General features: G+C 42.9%; 1 protein-coding gene across 1 annotated transcript; it reads left to right on the top strand.

The window, feature by feature from the left end:
• Window positions 1-1030: 1030 nt before the first annotated feature.
• Hsl (hormone-sensitive lipase) lies at window positions 1031-15858 on the top strand. The gene is made up of 6 exons (XM_065220447.1): window positions 1031-3439; window positions 3501-3778; window positions 13798-13935; window positions 14004-14241; window positions 14322-14447; window positions 14525-15858. Exons 1-6 carry the CDS (start codon window positions 1673-1675, stop codon window positions 14630-14632), a joined length of 2655 nt encoding a protein of 884 aa, XP_065076519.1. The 5' UTR covers window positions 1031-1672; the 3' UTR covers window positions 14633-15858.
• Window positions 15859-21958: the final 6100 nt, after the last annotated feature.

Here is a 21958-nt window from a genome sequence, read left to right as displayed (position 1 = left end):
AAAAGGCAATCTGTTACTAGATAATATTTCCTTCAAAATATTCCCCTGTCTTACACAGAAAAAAAAGTTGTTGAATATTACATCCAAACTGCTGCAACCAGGTCAATCCATCGGTTGTGTAATATAACGTTGTACGATGTACATCGATTTTGCGAACAAAATTACATCCATTGATGTAATATTGTATCTGCTTTTTGCTATTACATCATTGTTGCATACATCAGCTTGAATTACGTTGATCGATATTACATTTTTTTTTTTGCTGTGTACCGTTATTGTTATGCAAAATAGGTATAATAGCCAAACAATTATAATCCAGTTAAAATTTTACAACGCAACGCTTTTTGTAAGCGGTCTTCCAACTAATTAACTAGAACCAACAATCAATACGAAACTAACGATTTAAAATTGGCTCACTACTTGACTAGCCTATTGGTCCCAACCAAACGATTAACGTACCCCATTCTAGTCGAAATTCTAGTACTACGCAATGTTTGTTTTGATTTGCTATGGAAGTTTGACAGATAAAATGAGGGGTTATTGGATTTTCCTATGTTTCGAGGGGTGAATCGATTAGCTTGGGACCGAAGATAGTACCAGAGCTGAGCCAAAACGTTGAGCACGTTTCTTCGGGACCTACTAGTCTTGAGTTACCTCTATGCTAGAACCACAAGTCTTTTTGACAGTTCATGATTTGCTGGTTTTCGGCAAAAACAACGGATTACTGGATTTTCAGTAATTAAAAAGTTGTTTGCTGTTATTTCAGCTAAAATCGTTTTGCTGGATCATTTTCAGCAAACCATTTTGCTGGAAGATGAAAACAGAATTTGGTGTGTAGCGTGTAAACCCTAACGTCATGAACCATGCGTTCACTTTGAAACCTGTTGGTACGCCTCTGCGTTCTCCATGGACAGATGTCAGTTTACTGTCAAAGTGACAGTTCACTCATCTGAACGGCTTTCAATCAAATTGTTTACCAACATGAACGCAGCTACTTTGTTATCACTTAAGTGGAAAGAAGCATGTAGGCTAGAACTGCCACACTTCAGTCGTTCAATGCCTCTGACGCGTGGTGCGTATGTTTTGTTGTTATCGCGCAAGTTCGTCGTGTAAATACATTCCATCAGTCAATCGAAGGCATCGAAGGTTGTTTTCTATTAAATTTCTTCACTTCATCGCATGTGTCAGGAGGGAAAAAAGTGCATTCAATCATAACACGTGTATATAGACTTTTTTGTACATGTAGTCATGTGGATGGACCGTGAGGCGGTGTTACATGTATAATTGTCTATTTATAATTTTCTTTACAATTGATGTCGGTAGCGGACTTACTACTCTAATCGCAGGCGAACAGGTTCCGTCGGTTGACGATCGACCATCACTGCACGTATATTCACTCCGGTTGGTGACAAATCAAGTGCGAACTTTGGATGACATGTTAGTGATAAAAGCAAAACAAGGTGTTATTGCAAAAGCTGGATCCAAAGTCCTTTGCCTGAATCGCACCGGGTACAACATCGACCTCGTTCGGCACGAATAATATGCGATAAGAGAGAAAGCCAGCTGGAATAGCAGTTAAATTCAATTGAATCACACCTTATCGCACTTCATTCATACGGCAGAAGTTGGTTATAATTGCAGAATTAGCGAAAGAAGCGTCATTGTAATTGTAATGTCGGGCAAGATTAAAGCAACACCGATCGATAGCGGCAAAGGCGACGGCGGGAGTGAATCCAGCAGTGCCATTCTGCCAACAACATCCGGTAGTGAGCATGAACGACTCGTAGATACGCAACCGATGGTTAGCTCGGATGATTTATACTTGTTCGAATCGCTGATTGAGCTATGCAGAAACAATATAAAATACTTTGAAGGTGATGAAAGCGAAAATGGGCTCAGAATTCATGGCGCTTTCGTGGGGTTAATCGATCATATTGAGACTGCGAAGCCGTTGGTGAAGGAAGTTCAGGAGTTCGTACATGAATATGACTTCGATGAGGACACCCCCGGAAATGGATTTAGGAGTTTTCTATACGTCGTCGATAGTTGCGTTAAGACTACGTTGAAGCTAGCTAGATACGTTATGGAAAATCGAGGAACGATTCTGTTTCGGAAAACCGTCTACGTAAAGGAGGTTGAAGCATACAATCATTTGATGGCAAGCCTGTGCACGTGTCTGAAGCATTGCCAAACGCTACGAGAGTGGACCAAATCTGGAGAACTGTTTCCTGATGGTAGGTCAGTCGAAGAACTGCTCGGTAAAGCGGACACTATCAACCAGTTCTGTTTCTACGGACGATGTCTCGGCTTTCAGTTCTGCGAATCAATGAGGCCGTTGCTCAAATTTATTTCCATTGGAATGGCTGGTTTCTCCGAGGGATACTATTCCGAGGGAGGCAAAATCTCCAAGGCTACAAGTTTGATGTACACCAGCACCAAGTATATGCTGGATCCGGAACTTCGTGCCCGACGGATCGTCAATATCTCACAGCATTCCAACGTTGACTTTTGCAAGGCTTTCTGGTTTCTGGCTGAATCCGAGCTGATGCACTCGCTACCATCCTTTGTAGGATTCAAGGTTAAGGTGAGTCGTGTTATCACTATACCTCCAGAACCAATCCAACTGAAAGCGGAGAAGTCTGACGAGTTAATCAGCATCCCGATTCCCCAGAGCCACGGTGGAGCAGGCCCAGTCAAAGCCCGACTTATCAGTGCAGTCAAGCGTAAAGGTATGATTGGTGAGAAGGTTAACACGCGCAGTACAATTCACCCCCAGTCGACCGGGCTGCTTTTTCACTGCCACGGGGGAGGATTCGTTGCTCAAAGTTCCAAATCTCACGAAGCGTATCTTCGAGAGTGGGCTGTCACGTTGAACATTCCCATCCTATCGATTGATTATAGTCTTGCACCGGCGGCTCCTTTCCCACGTGCTCTGGAAGAGGTATTCTACGCGTACTGCTGGGCACTGAAGAATTGCGAACTACTAGGAACAACTGCAGAGAAGATTATCTTCGCTGGCGATTCAGCCGGTGCTAACTTAAATCTGGGTTGTGCGATGAGATGCATAGAGATGGGCATTAGACGACCGGATGGAATTTTCCTTGCTTACTGTCCAGTGTTGATCAGTTTCGTCCCGAGTCCCGCTCGAATGCTGTGCCTGATGGATCCGCTGTTGCCGTTCGGGTTCATGATGCGATGCTTGAAGGCTTACGCATGCCCAAGCAGGGAGGTTCTAGAGCAAAATCAAAAGCGATACGCAGAGAGGCAAGCAATTGTCAATGCGGGTTGGGAAAACACGTCTGTTGGCGCACCGAAGAAACTGGAACTTAATGGAAAGTTGATCGGCAAAGCGATCGTCGATGAAGACAACAAGTCAGACCGTTCAGAATCTCCAGAAAATTCCGCATGGGATCAGCTGAATAGCTTGAATACCATACAGGTACGAAGTTTTGTAAATCAGCTTAAAGTTTTCCTAACAACAGTTTTTTGTTTGTTTTCAGTTGAACCATCAGCACCTAAGTCCGATGAGCGACACGGTGAGTGATACAATTGCGTTGCAAGGTCAAACCGTAGGGAATACGATCGATCTGATGAGCCCAGACGAGAGCAATACCATAACGTCTCTGGAGGAGGATTCTCAGCCGATCACGCTGCAGCAGGTCAATTTGAAAACAGAACAGAGCAATGTGACGGTGATGGACGATTTGGATATGGACCTGCCCAGCGACATGAGCTCGGAGCAGAATACCAACAAATATGTGTCGGATTTCATCGAGAGGTATGTAAAGCGTCATTTTAGTTTTGTTTTTTATATATAGGACCAGTGTTCGAAAAATCATTCTCTAATCTCATTCATTGAGCCTCCCTGCGAGAATAAACTCGCGTGGGAATGCGGCAAACAAAATTCACGCTTGAGATTCTCATGCATATTCACGCACTCACACTTACCACACCGAAAAATCATTCCAGCTTTAAACTCATAAATACCACTCAAACGTCAATTCAAGAACAACATGTGAAAAGGGCATACAAGCTTTTTGTAAACAAACCATCTTATGCCCTTTTCTCGCCACCCATATGACACCAACACAAACCTTTTCCATCACCTGATAGGTGAAACTTTCCCCTTCCCGATGAAATTGCTGGTTTGCGTGGGCGACCCTTGGTTGGCGTGAAAAGGGCCTACCAAGGTTTGTTTACAAAAAGCTTGTATGCCCTTTTCACATGTGGCTCTTGAATTGATATCATGCATATGCATGCTGTGTTAGCTTTCCAACCCCTGGTGTACAAACAATAGCAATAACAATGATTAACTCGAAAATATAAAGCAATGAATTTTTGAACCTGAAAACTAGTCAGTGATTTTTGCAAGGCAAAACTCATAGGCGCCTAAACTCATGCATGAGATTTGAGTTTTTGAGTTTTTCCGAATACTGTAAAAGGACAAACGTGAAAGATTTCCAGTCCTGGATCATTCACTGCAGTTTTTGACCGGTTCGCGCATGTCGTTTCATTTTCCTCTATTCTTGGGAAAGGGGAAAAAGAAGAGAGGTGTGCAAATCAATCCGAACCACCATGTAGTGTACACGGCGAATGAGAACGACCCAAATTTGAGTTTAGTTCACTCATAATCGCCAAAAGTGCAGGAACTCAGCGATGAGTAAAATTTGTCTCATGGTTTCCTGTGGGAAACCTAAAAAATCTGCCGGAAAATGAGGAAATTGGCGAAAATTTTATTCAGTCTCGGAGTAGTACCAATAGACTGAGTGAATCCAATCTTTACTTTTCTCAAATTCGGGAATTTTTCCCTGGAAAATCCTGGAAAACCTGGGAAAACATGAGGCAAATTAACTCATCGCTGAGTTCCTGCACTTTTGGCGATTATGAGTGAACTAAACTCAAATTTGGGTCGTTCTCATTCGCCGTGTAAATAGCTGCAGTGATTGATGCATTTGGAGACCATGCAGGCCGCCATTTCCGAGTGATACGCTTATGGTGTATTCAAATCTAAGCATGCATTAACGGAGCGGAGCAAAATTTGCGTTGGCATGAGAGAGACAACTAAAGGTTGAGCACGCAAAAATCCAGACACAAAAATCTTGTTGGGATTAAAAATGCGTTCTATTGTAATGTAACAGCCATATATTAGTAGGTATTATGCTTATTGTAATTTATACCAATTGTATAAAACACAAGTAAATGCTTCCAGAAACTAGTTAAGATAACATATTCATATCATTTGATGTCCAAAATTCAATAATGGCTCAATTTTGATCAACAATAATAATAAATAATATTTCGCTGCAAAAAGTGAAATCCAGATATCCAGAGAACCATTTTCAAGCAACGTGGTAACATAATCGATAAAGTTTTCGACATATTTTCGCTATGCTCATGATTGTATGCAATTTAGCAGAAATAGCGTTCTCATAGTCAACTTTCATGATTATTTTCCCGATGATTCCAGTTATCCAGAGGACCGTTTTCAAGCCACTCAGTAGCATAATCGATATGGTGGTAGCATATTTCCTCTATGCTAATGGTTGCTTGCAGTCTAGAATAAATCGAGGATCTCTAGGCCTACTTTTAGGAATTGACCAATTTACCGGTGATTCCGGATATCCAAAGGACCGTTTTCTGACCACCCGGTGAACCAATATGGTGATGACATTTTTCCTCTATGCTCATGAGTGTACATACATACATTTATTTGTACAACATCACATTTAAGATAAGACATAATCAACAATAGTACGCCACAATACTCGGTTTGCAGCTGCCGCTCTCCATCCTCGGTCATGCCCAATGCTCGCTAGATCACGCTCTACCTGTTCCGCCCATCGTGCTCTCTGCGCTCCACGCCTTCTTGTGCCAACCGGATCAGTAGCGAACACCAACTTTGCAGGGTTGTTGTCCGGCATTCTTGCAACATGCCCTGCCCCTGCAGCGAGCTCGTGGTTCATTCTTCGCCGCCACTCACCGTTCTCCTGCACACCGCCGAAGATCGTCCTTAGCACACGTCGCTCGAAAACTCCGAATGCTTGCAGCTCCTCCTCGAGCATAGTCCATGTCTCGTGTCCATAGAGGACCACCGGTCTTATTAGCGTTCTGTACATGGTACATTTGGTGCGGGGGTGAATCTTTTTTGACCGTAGTTTCTTCTGGAGCCCGTAGTAGGCACGACTTCCACTGATGATACGCCTTCGTATTTCACGACTCACATTGTTGTCAGCCGTCATCAAGGATCCAAGGTAAACGAATTCCTCCACTACCTCGAAAGTATCCCCGTCTATCGTGACATTACTTCTTAGACGAATCCTGTCATGTTCGGTTCGGCCTACTAGCATGTACTTTGTTTTTGACGCACTCACCACCAGTCCGACCTTTGCTGCTTCGTGTGTCAGGCGGGTGTATAGTTCTACCACCGTTCCAAATGTTCTTGCGATAATGTCCATGTCGCAAAGCACACAAATTGACCGGATTTCGTGAAAATCGTACCCCGGCTGTTGAGCCCGGCTCGTCGCATTACACCTTCTAGAGCGATGTTGAAGAGTAGGCATGAGAGTCTGTCACCTTGTCGCAGTTCCCGGCGAGATTCGAATGAACTGGATAGTTCACCCGAAACCCTTACGCAGTTTTGCACACCGTACATCGTTGCTTTGATCAGTCTGATCAGCTTCCCAGGAAAGCCGTTCTCGTCCATGATTTTCCATAGCTCTGTGTGGTCGATACTGTCGTATGCCGCCTTAAAGTCGATGAACAAATGATGCGTTGGGACCTGGTATTCGCGGCATTTCTGGAGGATTTGCCGTACGGTGTAGATCTAGTCCGTTGTCGATCGACCGTCAATAAAGCCGGCTTAATAACTTCCCACGAACTCGGTCATTTTAGGTGATAGACGACGGAAGATGATCTGGGATAGCACTTTGTAGGCGGCATTCAAAATGGTGATCGCTTTGAAGTTCTCACATTCCAAATGGTTGCCTTTCTTGTGAATGGGGCAGATTACCCCCTCCTTCCACTCCTCCGGTAGCTGTTCTATTTCCCAGCTCCTGACTATCATCCGGTGCAGGCAGGTGGCCAACTTTTCTGGGCCCATCTTGATAAGTTCGGCTGCGATACCATCCTTACCAGCTGCTTTGTTGTTTTTGAGCAGCTGAATGGCATCCTTAACTTCCCTCAGCGTGGGAGTTGGGTCAGTTCCGCCCTCTGCTGCACTGACGTAGTCGTTTCCTCCATTGCGCTGGTCTCCCGTGCCTACGTTCTCCTCGCCATTCAGGTGCGCATCGAAGTGCTGCTTCCACCTTTCAATCACCTCACGTCCGTCCGTCAAGAGGCTCCCATCCTTATCCTTGCACATTTCGGCTCGCGGCACGAAGCCGTTACGGGATGCGTTGAGCTTCTGGTAGAACTTCCGTGTTTCTTGGGAACGGCACAGCAGTTCCATTTCCTCGCACTCCGCTTCTTCCAGGCGGTGTTTTTTTCTCCCGAAAGATGCGGGTCTGCTGTTTCCGCTTTTGTTTATACCGTTCCACGTTCTGTCGGGTTCCATGCTGCAGCATTACCGCCCGCGCTGCGTTCTTCTCCTCCAAAATCGCTCTGCACTCCTCGTCGAACCATTCATTCCGTCGACTTCTTTCCAAGTACCCGATGGTGCTCTCGGCAGCGTCGGTGATGGCTGCTTTTACTGTACTCCAGCACTCCTCTAGAGGGGCACATCGAGCTCGCCCTCCTCTGGCAACGCTGCCTCGAGATTCTGCGCGTATGCTAAGGCGACATCCGGTTGCTTCAGTCGCTTTAGGTTGTACCGTGGCGGGCGTCGGTACCGTACATTGTTGATGACGGAAAGTTTTGGGCGCAGTTTGACCATCACCAGGTAGTGGTCAGAGTCGATGTTAGCGCCACGATAGGTCCTTACGTCGATAATGTAGGAGAAGTGCCGTCCATCAATCAGAACGTGGTCGATTTGCGATTCCGTCTGCTGTGGTGATCTCCAGGTGTAACGATAGGGGAGGCTGTGTTGGAAGAAGGTGCTACGTATGGCCATGTTCTTGGAGGCGGCGAAATCGATGAGTCGTAGGCCGTTCCCGTTCGTCAGCTGGTGGGCGCTGAACTTTCCAATCGTCGGTCTGAATTCTTCCTCCTGGCCTACCTGAGCGTTTAGGTCTCCTATGATGATCTTGAAATGCGTCCTTGTCATCATCAGTGCTTCCGGAGTGAGGGCTGTACACGTTGATTATGCTAAAGTTGAAGAATCGGCCCTTGATCCTCAACCTGCACATTCTTTCGTCGATCGGCCACCAACCGATCACGCGTTTCTGCATTTCGCCCATCACGATGAAAGCTGTGCCCAGGTCGCGTGTGTTGCCGCAACTCTGGTAGATGGTATGATTACCTCTAAACGTTCGCACCATGGATCCTGTCCAACACACCTCCTGCAGCGCTACGATGCCGAATCCGCGGTCCTTCAGTAGATTGGCGAGTATTCGGGTGCTCCCGATGAAATTGAGAGATCGACAGTTCCACGTGCCGAGTTTCCAATCGCAAGTCCTATTTCGCCGCTGGGGTCGTTGCCTTGGTCTCGGTTCGTATTCCTCTGTTGCTGATTTTCCGTTGCAATGCTTTTTTTACGGCTGGCTCGCAGGGCCTGAAACCTGCTCATGATTGTATGCAATTTAGAAAAAAATCGTGGATCTCCAGGTCTACTTCCATAAATTGCCAAATATTCCCGGTGATTCCGGATATACAGTGGACCGTTTTCTGGCCACCCGGTAGCAGAATCTATATGGTGATGACATATTTCTTCTATGCTCATGATCGTATACAATGTAGAATAAAAACAATTTTTCCGGTAAATCTGGTGAAATTTCCGCAGAGCAAACTCTCACGGGTTTGCCCGTTCCGACTGGCCAACCACAGGTCCAATCGGTTCCCTGTCTGTTCCGTTCGAAAGTAGATAGTCATACCATTCAAATAGTGGCTAAAACTTAAAATTTGGTAACCAAATTGCTAAGAACCAGTCATGTCAACATGAATTGACACACCTTTTGCTTCTACTACCTTCTCTAAATTAATGTAGATAGCCATACCTTTCGAATGGTGGCTGAATCATAACGAATTGTTTTATTGTTGTTTTACATCAACAGGCTAGATGAAGCCCCAATGATGTTAACCTTATCTACTATAGTAAAAAAAAAATACATTCAAGCTAGGTCTCAACATAAAAAAAAAAATTTAAAAACATATATCTTATAGTCAGTTACTCTAGCCGGGGAAAAACAGGAGAAAACTTTCGACGAAGCGCATCACGGGAGAGACGAAAGTCGAAAACAGATGCAACTCTGTTGAATGTTCTCTGCAGTCCGCAAATCGCACCGTATGCTCTATAATTTGTGCGACTGAAATGCAGTCTTAGCATAAGGTTATTACGAAGCGGTCGGGGTTGAACATTCAGGTCAATTTTCCTCAGGATAGCCTCGCAATCTGTCTTTCCTTGCAGGATATCGGCCACGGTTAGGGCTCTGCTTGTGTCTCTTCTAGTTCGGAGAAGTTCTAGGTTGATAAGTTGACAAGGGCTTTCGTAACTGGGTAATCGAAACGGATCATTCCAAGGCAATCTACGCAACGCAAAACGAAGAAAGTGACGTTCAATTATCTCGGCACCGTTGTTGTAGTTTGGATTCCAAACCGCTGAACAAAACTCAAGCGTCGATCGAACAACCGAACAATAGAGAGATTTTAGACAGTAAATATCAGTGAAGTTTTTAGCTATCCTAAAAATGAACCCTGAAGTTCTTAACGCCTTATCAACAACATATCAGGCAAAACATTTGATAACGGCACAAAAGCTTTTGTAAACAAACTTTTTAAGGCCCTTTACACGCGAACCGAAGTACGCTCACGCAAACCAACAACATATTCGGATAGGGGCAACTCTCACCTTTCCGAAAGTGGTAGCCTCCTGCGTGAAATGTAGAGCTATCAGGGTACAGGAATCCGCTATGAGATGGACTCCACGGAACGCCTGGCAGATTGAAGTCACCAAAAATGAATATCTCATCAACTGGAGTGGCACTTTCGATAACTGTGAAAACTGACCGACAGTGAGTATCGATGAGTTCATTGTCCCGGACTCGATCAGGTGGAATGTACAGAGCGCATAGAAATAGTGTGCGATCACCCAGATTGATGGCTGTCCAAACCTGCTCCACATAGTTCCATGAATCGTTCTCGATGGCCTTTGCCTCCAACCGGCCACGGACAGCTACAAGGACACCTCCACCAGTAGATTTACGGCTGTTGTTAGGATTCCGATCGCAACGAAAGACCTCGTAGCAACAATCCGATACAGCTAGGCGGTACTCTTCAACATCAGAATTCATTCCACCGACGTTTTGGTAGAAGATCACGACGTCCTGCTTGCGGCAAGGAATCGAACGACTGATCTCCCTGGAAATCACAGATACATCAGGCAATAACTGACCATCATCAAGTCGTTCCAGGTTCCCAGGATTGGGAGTTACAGATACATTATCACAATGACTAACATAGTCCGAATTGCTGAAAATTTGATCGGCATCAGGCAGTGAATAGTCAATATATTGATTGTACTTGCCTGTAGAGGTAAGGTGGAAGACTCCTGATTCATATCCAACCACAGGTCCAGGACAGGGTTGGAGGAACCAGGAGCTTCCAAAGAGCGGTCTATTGTGCGTCCCGGAGATGAATTAGGATTGCTCGAACATCGAACATGATCATCGCATTGTCGTGAATCAGCCATGCCAACCATGAATCGACACACTGTTTGAGGAAGTTTTGATGGCTTGGGGTTAATCATATTACTATGTTTTTGGAGAAATTTATAGGTATGCTAATGCACTTCATGTGATGTTTTCATCTCAATGAATAATCCTCCTACAAGTGAGATGGCGAATTAATTTCTTCAGCATTTCAATGTACATGGTTGGGGTATTCACAAAATTTGTGGGAAATACTCTTGCAAACAATTTTGTCTAGGACACATAGTTCATACCTTGTATACTTTTGAAGATATTTGACGATTTTTAAATACAGTTCTTGAAAAAGGCTTTTTCATCAATACTTTTTCCTTTAAACTTATACAACTTATTTGTGTTCTACAAAGTTATGCAGCGTAGTAAAATGATTTGTTAGCCATGTTTCAGATACCTATAACTTAACGGGAAGGGGACAGAAGGCCACACGAAAAAGGCCATCAATGTATGGACCTATCACAAAAGGTCGAAAACCGAATAAGGCCGAACCACAAAAGGCCGTAAATGTACGAACTTGTCACAAAAGGCCGACAAACACTAAATACTCAACGTTCGGTAGCTGAACAATGTTTAGTATTTACCTCACGAACGGAATTCTCTAACAAATATGCATTTCATATGTCAAACATTTCAGGTGCATTACTGACATACTTTTCGTTACATTTTAATATTGAAAAACATTGCCATATATAAGCAACCTTTATTTAAAACTTTCATTCTGCGGAATTCAAGTTGAAGATATTACGGTTAAAAATCGTTCACTTATCAAACGTTAAGTGTATTGTTGCATTATTGCTCGTGATTAGCCGAAAGGAAATACAATTAAAGCAACTTTTAATCCTCTACTGCCTAAATTATGGTTTTGGTTCTCGAGATAATTCTGCATAATTTCCTTCGAAAGGTCTTCAAAGCCAAGTGTTTTTTTTTTTTTTTCTAAAATTACTTGTTAAGGCAGCAACAATTGTGTGCAACCACTGTGCGTTGGAGAGGTTACTCCCTCGACTTTTCAATAACTTGCTGGTTAGTCTATCCAGCATATTGCCATATACGCTATAGCACTGTAAAATCCGGATTATTAATTTTTACAAAGTTTTCCGGTGGAAATTTTTCAAAGAAGCAAAACTTGCTTGTCTATTGATTAGACAAACATTAAAAAAAAACAGAATATTGAAAAACCTTTAGAAACCGTGACAATGTGACAAGACCAATTAAACCGAAAGGGCGACTCTATGTACGATGCTTTGCTGTGTTTAGCTGCGAGCACGCTGAGTAGATAGAAAGAAGATTGATGGCGATTCTGAAGATTTCCTGCAAAAAGATGATATGCGATGCAAGTAGATGCGATAAATGAAAGAAGATTTTTCGAAGAATGTTTCTCTAGTTTGAGATTTGTTGAGCATGTAGAATTGAGATTTAGATGTGTCGCCCCCCTCGAATTAAATCATGAATCAATAAATCTGAAACCCTGTCCAACAGGATACCGTATGCGTGATAATGTTTGCACCATTGAGCAATGTCAAAATTAAAAAAATTCTCAAAAATTTCGTTTTCGAGTTTTTTTTATTTATTCAAAGGGGGGATGTTTCTCAGAATCTTAAACAATGTTAATCATCGATTAAGTTTCCACTTGCTGCAATTACGGCCTCCACACGCTTCCGGAATGCACGACAGGTTCTAATAATGTAGTCTGGATGCATTTCTCTCCATGTACGGGTCAATGTTTGTTTGAGGCTTGCTGTACTCGGGTGGCGTTTAGAACAGGCCTTGGCCTTCATGACGCGCCATATTGAGTAATCCAGCGGATTAAGATCGGGGCTGGATGGCGGCCACATATCCTTCGCCCAGAACGGAAGATGTTCCTGCAACCACTTCTGAGTGTGGTTCGAGGTGTGGCACGGAGCCCCATCTTGTTGAAATACAACATTTGGCTTCGGACCGTACTGTTCTTTGATCCACGGAAGAACATACTTACTTAAAATCACGATGTAGACCTCCGTGTTGACCTTGTCGCCTTCTGGAATGAACACCGGCCAACCAATCCAAACACCATAACGCTAGCAGGATGCTTGGAAAGATACACGTTCTTTTGCTCGTCGGCCACGTTTTTTTACCGGAAGAGAACTAATATACCGGTCGGTTCTGGAATTTGATACAGAATCGACGGTAAACATGCTCTCGTCGGTGAACAGGATTACCGGATTTTTTCGCTCGACTCGTAGCTCCCGGATGCGGTTGGTAATCTAGTGAGTTTTTTAACGTGCCCTCGACTTCGCCCCGCAATCTTCCTTTACGGTCTTCCGTGCCGTAAAGTCACTGATCCCGTGTTCCCTTGCCATTTTCCTTATTAAACGCACTGGATTCACCCGAATCTTCCTTTTGATAGCAGCGATAACCCTCGGAACCCGAACTGACCTCGGACGACCTGTGGCCACCTTCGCGGATAGTTGTCCTTTCTTTTCTCGATCTAAAACCCTTTTGACGGTCCACCGGGGCACTCCCACGGCGATTGAAATGTCTTTTTGCGACATTTGCGCGTGGGACAAATCACGAATACGCTGCCACTTCGTCATGGTGCAACTGTCAAACTAAGTAAATCATTATCACGCATACGGTACAGTTATGACCCGATTTTGCCAACACCTTTTTGAAAATCTTTTCTATTGTTCTATGAAACCCATGCGCTTTTTCAGTGGCATCAAAGTATACCCTAAACATAGACCTTAAAGATGAATGAGAAAGATGTGCAATTACGGTTATTTGAATTTATTAGAAGATATAAGTCTGATGGGGCTGACTGTAAAAACATCAAAAATCCGTTTCAAAATACCGAAAATCACACACACGAAAATCGTTGTTACTCTTGTTCATGATGCGCTATAATGTGCACTTTGTCCGACGTTACGTTTAGCACCTACAGAGCGAGAGTAAAATCGAATGTCGCCTGTGAGGTTTTCCGGTGTCCAACTTGACCGACAAATGTTACATTGCAAATCAATTTCCACAGATACGTCCTAGACACAACCACAAATGCTGCCGGAGAAATCGAACCCATCCTGCGACCGATTTCACGATCAGCTTCGGAGGAAAACATCGTTATGGACATCGGGCGGGAAGCGATCAGCGTTCAGAATCTGCAAGAAAAGTAAGTTTCTAACTAGTTTAAATTGTGAAAAAAGTCAACCTGACAGTGCATCTTTTTCCCACGTTTAGAGTCACCAACGTGGCCAGCAACCTGGTGAATCGGGTGTCCTCAACGTTCAATGCCATCACGACATCAAAACCAATAGCGAGCAGCGGTTCGCAGACCGAACTCCACTGCAATATGGAGGCATTGATCGCTCGCAGTCCTTCGGACGAGTTCATCTTCGAGGTGCCGAAAGATTCTCACATGTCGCCTTTTTGGGCCACGGACGAAGTGTTGAGTCAGTTTCCTCCGACGAAAATTTTGGTAATGTTACGCTAGTCAAGAGAGGCAAATAAGCTGCAGGTGTTAACTGGAGGATTGTATTGTTTGTTTTTTTTTTTCAGTCGGTTGTATTGGATCCATGCCTGGATGATTGTGTGATGTTTGCCAAAAGACTGAAGAAACTGAACAATCCAGTCTCGCTGGATATCCTCCCGGGGCTTCCACACGGTTTTCTCAACTTTGCATCGGTAAGCGATTTTTAATTGGTCGATATGTTTTGAAACACCGTCTTCTTATATCAATGCTTCGCCCCTTTTCTTTTCAGATATCCAAAGAAGCACACGAGGGCTCGAAACTTTGCGTTCGTCGTATTTCAGAGTTGCTAGAAGTATCCATTCCGGCCGAAGACGGCGAGACCAAGACATGCTGTTAACAATTCCGTACCTGCCTCGCCGGATCAAAGCTATTGTTTCGCAAAGGTAGTGAACGCATCGCAAACGTTTAGGTACTAGCGTCTTGCACCTACACATCACACTAATGATACTAATTCATTCTGATATTGATGAAGCTACTTTAGAGGCTATTTACGGTGGAACGAAACCATCATCCGGGGAAGACCTACATTCCCTGGGTATGGGTTCGTACTATCGCTTTTTATAAGAATAAAATACATTTGTGACACGATAACAAAATTATTGATATTACCTTTGGAACCTCCTATTTGGCGGCATATGCATTTTTGCTTGCTAACCCAGTCCGTAATCGATGGAAATATAATTTCCCGCCCGATTGTAATTAATTGGCCTTCGCTTAGGGTCCAACATTGATTGCTAACAATTTTCAATTAGGCAAATAAGGTACCTTAGTTGTTTGTTACCCATAAACAGCATAGAAAACGCACGTGTTATGTACATGAAAGTTAAAAACGATTAGCTCAACAAATAATTCGCAATATTACACAGCGAAGCAATACCACAAACCATTGCTAGATTAGCAAACAAGCAAGTCAATAGTCAAAAGCAATCTCACAGAAACAATCTACCTAAGTTTGTGTTACCGAAGTAAACTGAATGGATAATCATATTATGTTACGATATAACAAAAAAAAATCAGCTAGACCGATCCACCTTTTGCTCAGATATTGTGCCCGACAAGTGACTATTTTTACTCGAAAATTGAATGATGATATTATTGTGCAATTGGCTTTAATTTACTCTGAGAAACAAAAACAAAAAAACAAATATTTCTAATCTTTTTATCCGGATGAAAGTGTTAAAAATACCAAAGACAAATTAGTGCACATATTTTGATGAATGAAACGTGTTTTCTTACCTTCTGGAACGGAAAAGGCAACTATATTACTTTGTATGGAATAAATTCATTTTTTTTCAACCAGGTTTATGGAAGAACATTATTACATAAAATATATATATTTACAAGAGAAACTACTTTAAACCGAAACCAAAACATACACAAACATAGAATGGTAAAATGAATGTTCCTATCGACTAAACATTTCAAATATTACCGTTGTTGGAGCAAATAGAAAAGAACAAGTTACACACTTCATATGTTGAATAAAATTTACAAATGTTATTGTAAACATTAAACAAGATCAAAAATTCGTACGATAAACAAATAAATAAATTTGTGAATGAATTCATCAGATGTTTTAATCGATCTACGTAATTCCAATTAAATCCGTCCTGTTGTGCTTGATTGGCCATCTCTCCTTGTACCTTCCACTTGAAACCGATACATTTCCTATTGGTCAAGTTTTTTTTTAATCGTTTTCATGTCCACATGAATCGTTTGTAGAAAATGGTGTGTGTAATATTTTTGAAAGTATTACTATAGCTAAGGGGAAATGGGACGAAACAGAGTATGGGACGTCATTTGTGACGCGCCCATATGGAGAAACGTCATGAGGAGCACAGCCATGAAAACTGTAACTTTCAATCGAATACTTGCTGTTGAATCTATAGCATTGAATGAGCATTTGTGCCATTTATTTATTTATTTATTTATGACTAACATCAACAGACGTCATTGGCCCCAATGATGTAACCTAAACTAAACATAAAAATTACTTAAACTAAACATCAATAAGTCAACAGTCATCTCGTAAAAAAGGAACATTGCTAGACAAACTAAACTGATCTAGAAAAAATTGACTAAACCTCGGGCGAAGCAGCTGGCGAGTCAGGTCAAAGTAAAATAGTCAAACATTGATGTCAATTTGCTCAAGGAGAACAGGACAATCAGTGCGTCCTTGCAAAATATCTGCAATTAGCAATGCCCTTGCTGTATCTCTTCGGACCGACAGGGGCTCCAGATGGATCAGTTGCAAACGACTTTCGTAGCTAGGTAATCGAAAGGTATCCGTCCACGGAACCGTCGGTGAACAGACTCAACACTTTCGACACCGTTGTTGTAGTAAGGAGTCCAGACAACCGAGCAGTATTCTAATATTGAGCGAGACAAGGAGCAGTACAACGATTTAAGCCAGTTGATATCCGTGAAGTCTTTGGCAATCCTGAAGATAAACCCTAGAATTCTGGAAGCTTTGTCGACGGCATGCTGGTCGATACTAATATACGGCTTACAGTGGGCGAGTAACAGTTCCATAACAACGAGTTCGAACAATTTAGCAGCAGCGCTAAGCGAAGTGATGCCACGGTAGTTGCCACCAGGGTGCCTTCCATTCATTTTGACTAAAAAAATGTTTTAGGAAATTATGGAATAATAAGATATTATGATGGTATTTTGTATATGTAAGGATTAAGAAAAGATTTTAAAGTTTGTGTTTGACACATAAAACCTGCAAATTTAGCTTTGACAGAGCCACAATGAGCGATTTTCTGATCGCCTCTTCGCGAAGAGTGAAGAGCGAAGAGTGGGTGAGATAAATGACAAAATCGCTTATTGCCACTCTCATGCAGCAACATTGGCTGGTATTATGTGTCAAACACAAACTCCACAATCTTTTCTTGTTGCTTACACAAACAAAATATTATAATAATATCTTATTATTCCATAATTTTATAAAACATTTTTATAGCCAAAATGAATGGAAGGCACCCTGGTTGCCACCGTCCTGTTTGCTGCCTTTCGTGTGTGCTGGAAACATGTGCGCTAGCTTCCAACAGGATGGGAAAACGCCAACGTCCACGGACCTTTGAAAAACGTGCAGCAGAGGAGACAACAAACTGTCCAAGTGCGTTTTGAGGAACGCCGATGGAATTCCGTCAGGACCCGGATTGTACGACGACTTGAGTGTCGAGGAAGCCCTGGAAAACATCTCGGGATTGATATTAATTCTGTTCATGGTTTGGCCAGAGAGTGGTACGTATGGTCGGGCATGGTCGTAGCTAATTTTTCAGAAAGCAGCTGACAGATACCTTGCGTAGATGAGGCCACGTTATCATTATGTATCGTAGAGGACGGCAGACCAGCTTCATGGCGTTGTTCGTTGACAAACTTCCAAAACTGCTTGGGACGTGACTTAAGCTTTCTCTGCAATCCACGTCGATACTGAAGAAAGCACCGTTTCGCAACTCGTTTGTATTCGTGATTGATCCTGACATAGTGACGTTGAAGGGATAGTGTGCGGTGCTTGGTGAATATTCTAAGAGCGGCTCTCTTTCTGGATTTCAGTTGACGAAATTTTATGCCGTGGTAGATGGGTCGTATGATGATGAATCTTTTTCGGAACGTGTCTGTTAATAACATATGCCAAGACATTGGAAATATTTTGAGCGGCGGACTCAATGTTAACGGTGTCTAATAAGTCTCAGAAAATCCCAGCAACACCGACTGGGATTGAATCCCGGCCTTTTAGGGTTAAAGGCAATAACGCTTACCACTACACCACCGGCGCCGCTAGTACCTCGAAAATAACGTTATATTACAATCATTATTTTTACTAAACATTAAAAACCGGGAATATTTTGAGATTAGAACCGGGAAATCCGGGAAAAACCGGAAATTTTAAAATGAAAATTCACTGGTCACCCTGATTTGATAGATCATATGTTTAGTTTTGACTCAAACAAGATTCTGACAACGTTCTCAAAGACACTCGGAACATGTCTGATGAAGTTATTGGGATCTTGGCTGTCCTAATCTCTATTTGAATGTAATTATTATAATGGTTGTCTTTCTTACCATCACATTGGCAACACTGCCAGCGCTGTCTCGCAACATGTTTTGAGACTCTCTGAAAAGAGGCACCATGTTGTTATTTAATGGTTAAACGTTACAATTTTGAATTAAACTTTTGGAAGCTTGACCTCAGACCTTAAGGGGAAATGGGACGAAACAGATTATGGGATGTATTTTGTGGCGCGTCCATATGGAGAAACGAGGAAGAAAGAAGTTTATTCGTGTGACGGCAGAGAGTAGAAGAACAACCGCGTGATTTGCAGTGAATAAAAAGATTATTATCAAACACAAACGCGATGTTTCTATTCTGTTCTTATCCGTCCGCCACATTGGTGACCCCGACGGGATATCGCGACATTTCGAAAACCCGCGCACATTTCCTAACCTCAAAATGTCTTTTTTACTTTATTTAACGTCGGTCTCTATTCCACAATCTAGTATCAATCACCGACGGTCATCGATTGCCATCCATTGATTCCCTACCGAAGAAAGACGTGACCAGAGATTTTTATGCCAAAACCTCAAAATGTCGCAAAACGAAAATCAGCAGGCAGCGTTATTTTCCGTCAAACTTCCGGAATTCTGGAAAACAGATCGGAAAATGCAGTTCGCGCAGGCGGAAGCGCAATTTATCCTCGGGAACGTTACAAAAGATGAAATGAGAGTAATTTACCACATAGCTGACTTGGTCTCGAATCGGCTCCTCGGGTCTACTGATCTTGGCGACGAGCGCCAACGCATCTGTTGGCTAAAATGCAGGAATTGGCCACCGGATTGAATATAAATGACAATCTTTTCAAAATGCTATCCATTCAACGTATGCCACCGCACGTTCGACCGATTCTGACAAAGCGATGAAACCTTGACAAAACTGGCTGAGATGGCTGACAAAATGATGGAATCGCCCTATTCAGCCGTTTCGGCATCGCGGTCCAGGATGGAAAACGAAACCTGATGGTATCATCGTAAATACGGCCGCCAAACCCAGCTATGAAAGCAACCATGTCATTACAAGAAACCAAAAACTAAAAAATTGCTCATCTGAGTCGGCGGAGGTGGGTGGACCTTTTATTAGCCGGCGTCTCAAGTTATTTGATAAAACGAGTGGGCTTTGCTTCCTAATCCATACGGGTTCCAACCTGGTACCAGCGACGAGAAAAGAAAAACTTCCTGGCCCAATGCCTTTCGTGCTCCATGCGTCGTCTTATGATTTGGACTGCCACTTCCAGGGGAGTTTTCGAGCCATCGACAACGATCGTTGGATAAGCCCAACAGCTACATGAATCATTTTCGAAACTTCGTCCACCACCTTCTAATCATCATTCCAAAACATCAGTGTTCGTGCACAGTGCTTTGTAAACGTGCAGCCATGTGTTTGTTCGAGTAGATGCAGCCAGGCGTTCCCTGCAGCCATAGGGTAGTGAATCGTAGTGAAAAACAATTTGAAATATTAATGTCTGGAAAGAATCAAAATATTTCTATCGATCGCCTGAAGCCAGCATTTACATGTGATGAAAGCATTGCACATCGTCCGGAAGAAGATGCTCGCACAACAGTTAATCAATCCGGCCATCGTGTCCGGCTCTTAGCGTAACTAGAGGGGCGCCTATGTGACGTAATTTGTGTCGCACCCATATGGAGAAAAGTCATGAGGAGAAACGAGGAAGCGAGAAAAAGTTTATGGCCGGCGCCGGTGGTGCTTTCTCACCCCAATGGGTCTGGGTTCACTCCCAGTCGAGGTCGGTGGGATTTTTCTGAGGCATAAAAATCTCTGGTCACGTCTTCCTTCGGAAGGGAAGTAAAGCCGTTGGTCCCGGCCCCGGCCCATGTGCATGGATGATTATCTACGTAGATTGTAGACAGCCCTAAGGTTTCCACAGCTATTCACTTTAACGTCTATAGCGACTGGAAGCAATTGGCTCAGGACCGAGTCCTTTGAAAAATAGCTCAGTGGCTTGAGGCCTACCATAGCCTAGTCAGTAAAAGCATGATATTACCAAGCCGGAGGCAGCGGGTTCGATTCCCGGTTCGGTCGAGGAAATTTTTTGGGTTGGAAATCTTCTCGACTTCCCTGAACGTAGAATATCATTATGCTGCCACACAATATACAAAATCATGCATTGGTTGGCATAGAAAGCTCTCAATTTAAATAACTGTAGAAGTGCATTTAAAACGCTACAGAAGCGTAAAACACCTAGAAGAAGAAGAAGAAGAAGCCATGAGAGTAAGTATTACCTCGAGTATTATTACCTGTGAATAGCCGCTGATCTGATTAATCATTCTTACTATAATCCTACAGAAGCTTCAAGGGTTGACCTATTGGGGAGAGGGGGGAATAGTGAACAGATGGGACATAATGAGCATGCTGTACTTTAATTGTTCAAAATAAATTGATTGGTAGGTCTTATGTCCCTAATGTCGGCCTAGGGGTCCCTTATATTGGGCCCATACATTAATGTTGAAGGAAAGCATTTTTTGAAAATGTTTCCTTATTAACTAAAAATATCAATTTGTAAATGTCCAGATGACGCATTGTTCTAAAAAATAAGAACAGGAGATTTTTATACATGGGCCCAATCTTTAGATCCATAGGCCAACGTCAAAGCCATCTTACCCGGTGGGTTCAATATCAGTATGATTAGGTCTGTTTCCGTACTTCTTCTTAATCTTCTTCTTTTGCTTTATTATAGAGACTTTCAGCCCAGACTCGTCTCTTTAAAGGGAAGGGATTCCTGAGGGGGTCACTGGAAAAAAAAAATTACCTAGTTTACAGAGTTTACGGATATCAGAGTTCTGTGTCGACTGTTGTATTTGTAAGAGTAAGGTAAGTGAACGAAGTTGTGATTAATTTCCGAAAGAACGTCAATGTCCGTAGCCTGCGGGGTTGTCGTCGTTCTTCCGTTTGTCATGTCATTTAGAAAGCTGGTGTTGGCCAAGTGCCGTTGTTCGTACATTGTAGTGTCATTGTTCGTTGCGGAGTTCTACGTAGATTGATAATAGCCGGTGTCTTTAAGGAAGTCGAGAAGTGATCTTTCCCTGTCTGGGTCATTGGATAATGCGTCTCTGATGCTGGGACCGATACCGTAGTGGTCTCGGAAGTTTCGATATGCAGGACAATTTATTATGAGATGCTGACATTTTGGTTAAGCACCCCAGGCATTGTTGGAATCTATCACAGGATCTGAGATCGTGTGAAAATCCGGTGTAGCCGCAGCGTAATCTGGATAGTACTCTCTGGTCCTTCCAGTTTTTGCTGTCGAACCAGCATTTCATCTCTCCTTTTTTTTTGCTTTTGCTCGGGGATGCTGCAGCTATCTGTAAGTTGCTGTAAGAAAATAATATGGTACAGCAAGTACGGGAACATGCTCTCTATATGTGGCAAAATATGGTTTGTTTACATTTTGGATCTTCCGCCTCTTCAAATGTTAGTCTAGAAATCATCGCCCTGACACAAGTCCCTATTGGTAAAGTTATTATTTTTTTTTTTCAAGGTTACACATCTTTCAAAAAGTTTCATAAAATTTTACTTTAAGCTAGATTATTTCCTTAATTTTTAAAACTTTTAACGTAAATTAGTCATTTTATGTTAAACTAT

This window comes from Ochlerotatus camptorhynchus, unplaced genomic scaffold, assembly GCF_037179485.1.
Source record: "Ochlerotatus camptorhynchus isolate MF236.1 unplaced genomic scaffold, CSIRO-AGI_Acam_v1.1 ptg000126l, whole genome shotgun sequence".
NCBI lineage: Eukaryota > Metazoa > Arthropoda > Insecta > Diptera > Culicidae > Ochlerotatus > Ochlerotatus camptorhynchus.
The sequence above is the reverse complement of the archived record's forward strand: the minus strand, read 5'-3'. Positions and strand labels throughout refer to the sequence as shown.

Bases quoted from the DNA above. Each gene is read 5' to 3' on its own strand.
- Hsl (XM_065220447.1), top strand. From the start codon at position 1,673: ATGTCGGGCAAGATTAAAGCAACACCGATCGATAGCGGCAAAGGCGAC. The intron at 3,440-3,500 runs GTACGAAGTTTT...GTTTGTTTTCAG, and splicing joins ATAGCTTGAATACCATACAG to TTGAACCATCAGCACCTAAG. The intron at 14,448-14,524 runs GTAAGCGATTTT...TTTTCTTTTCAG, and splicing joins GTTTTCTCAACTTTGCATCG to ATATCCAAAGAAGCACACGA.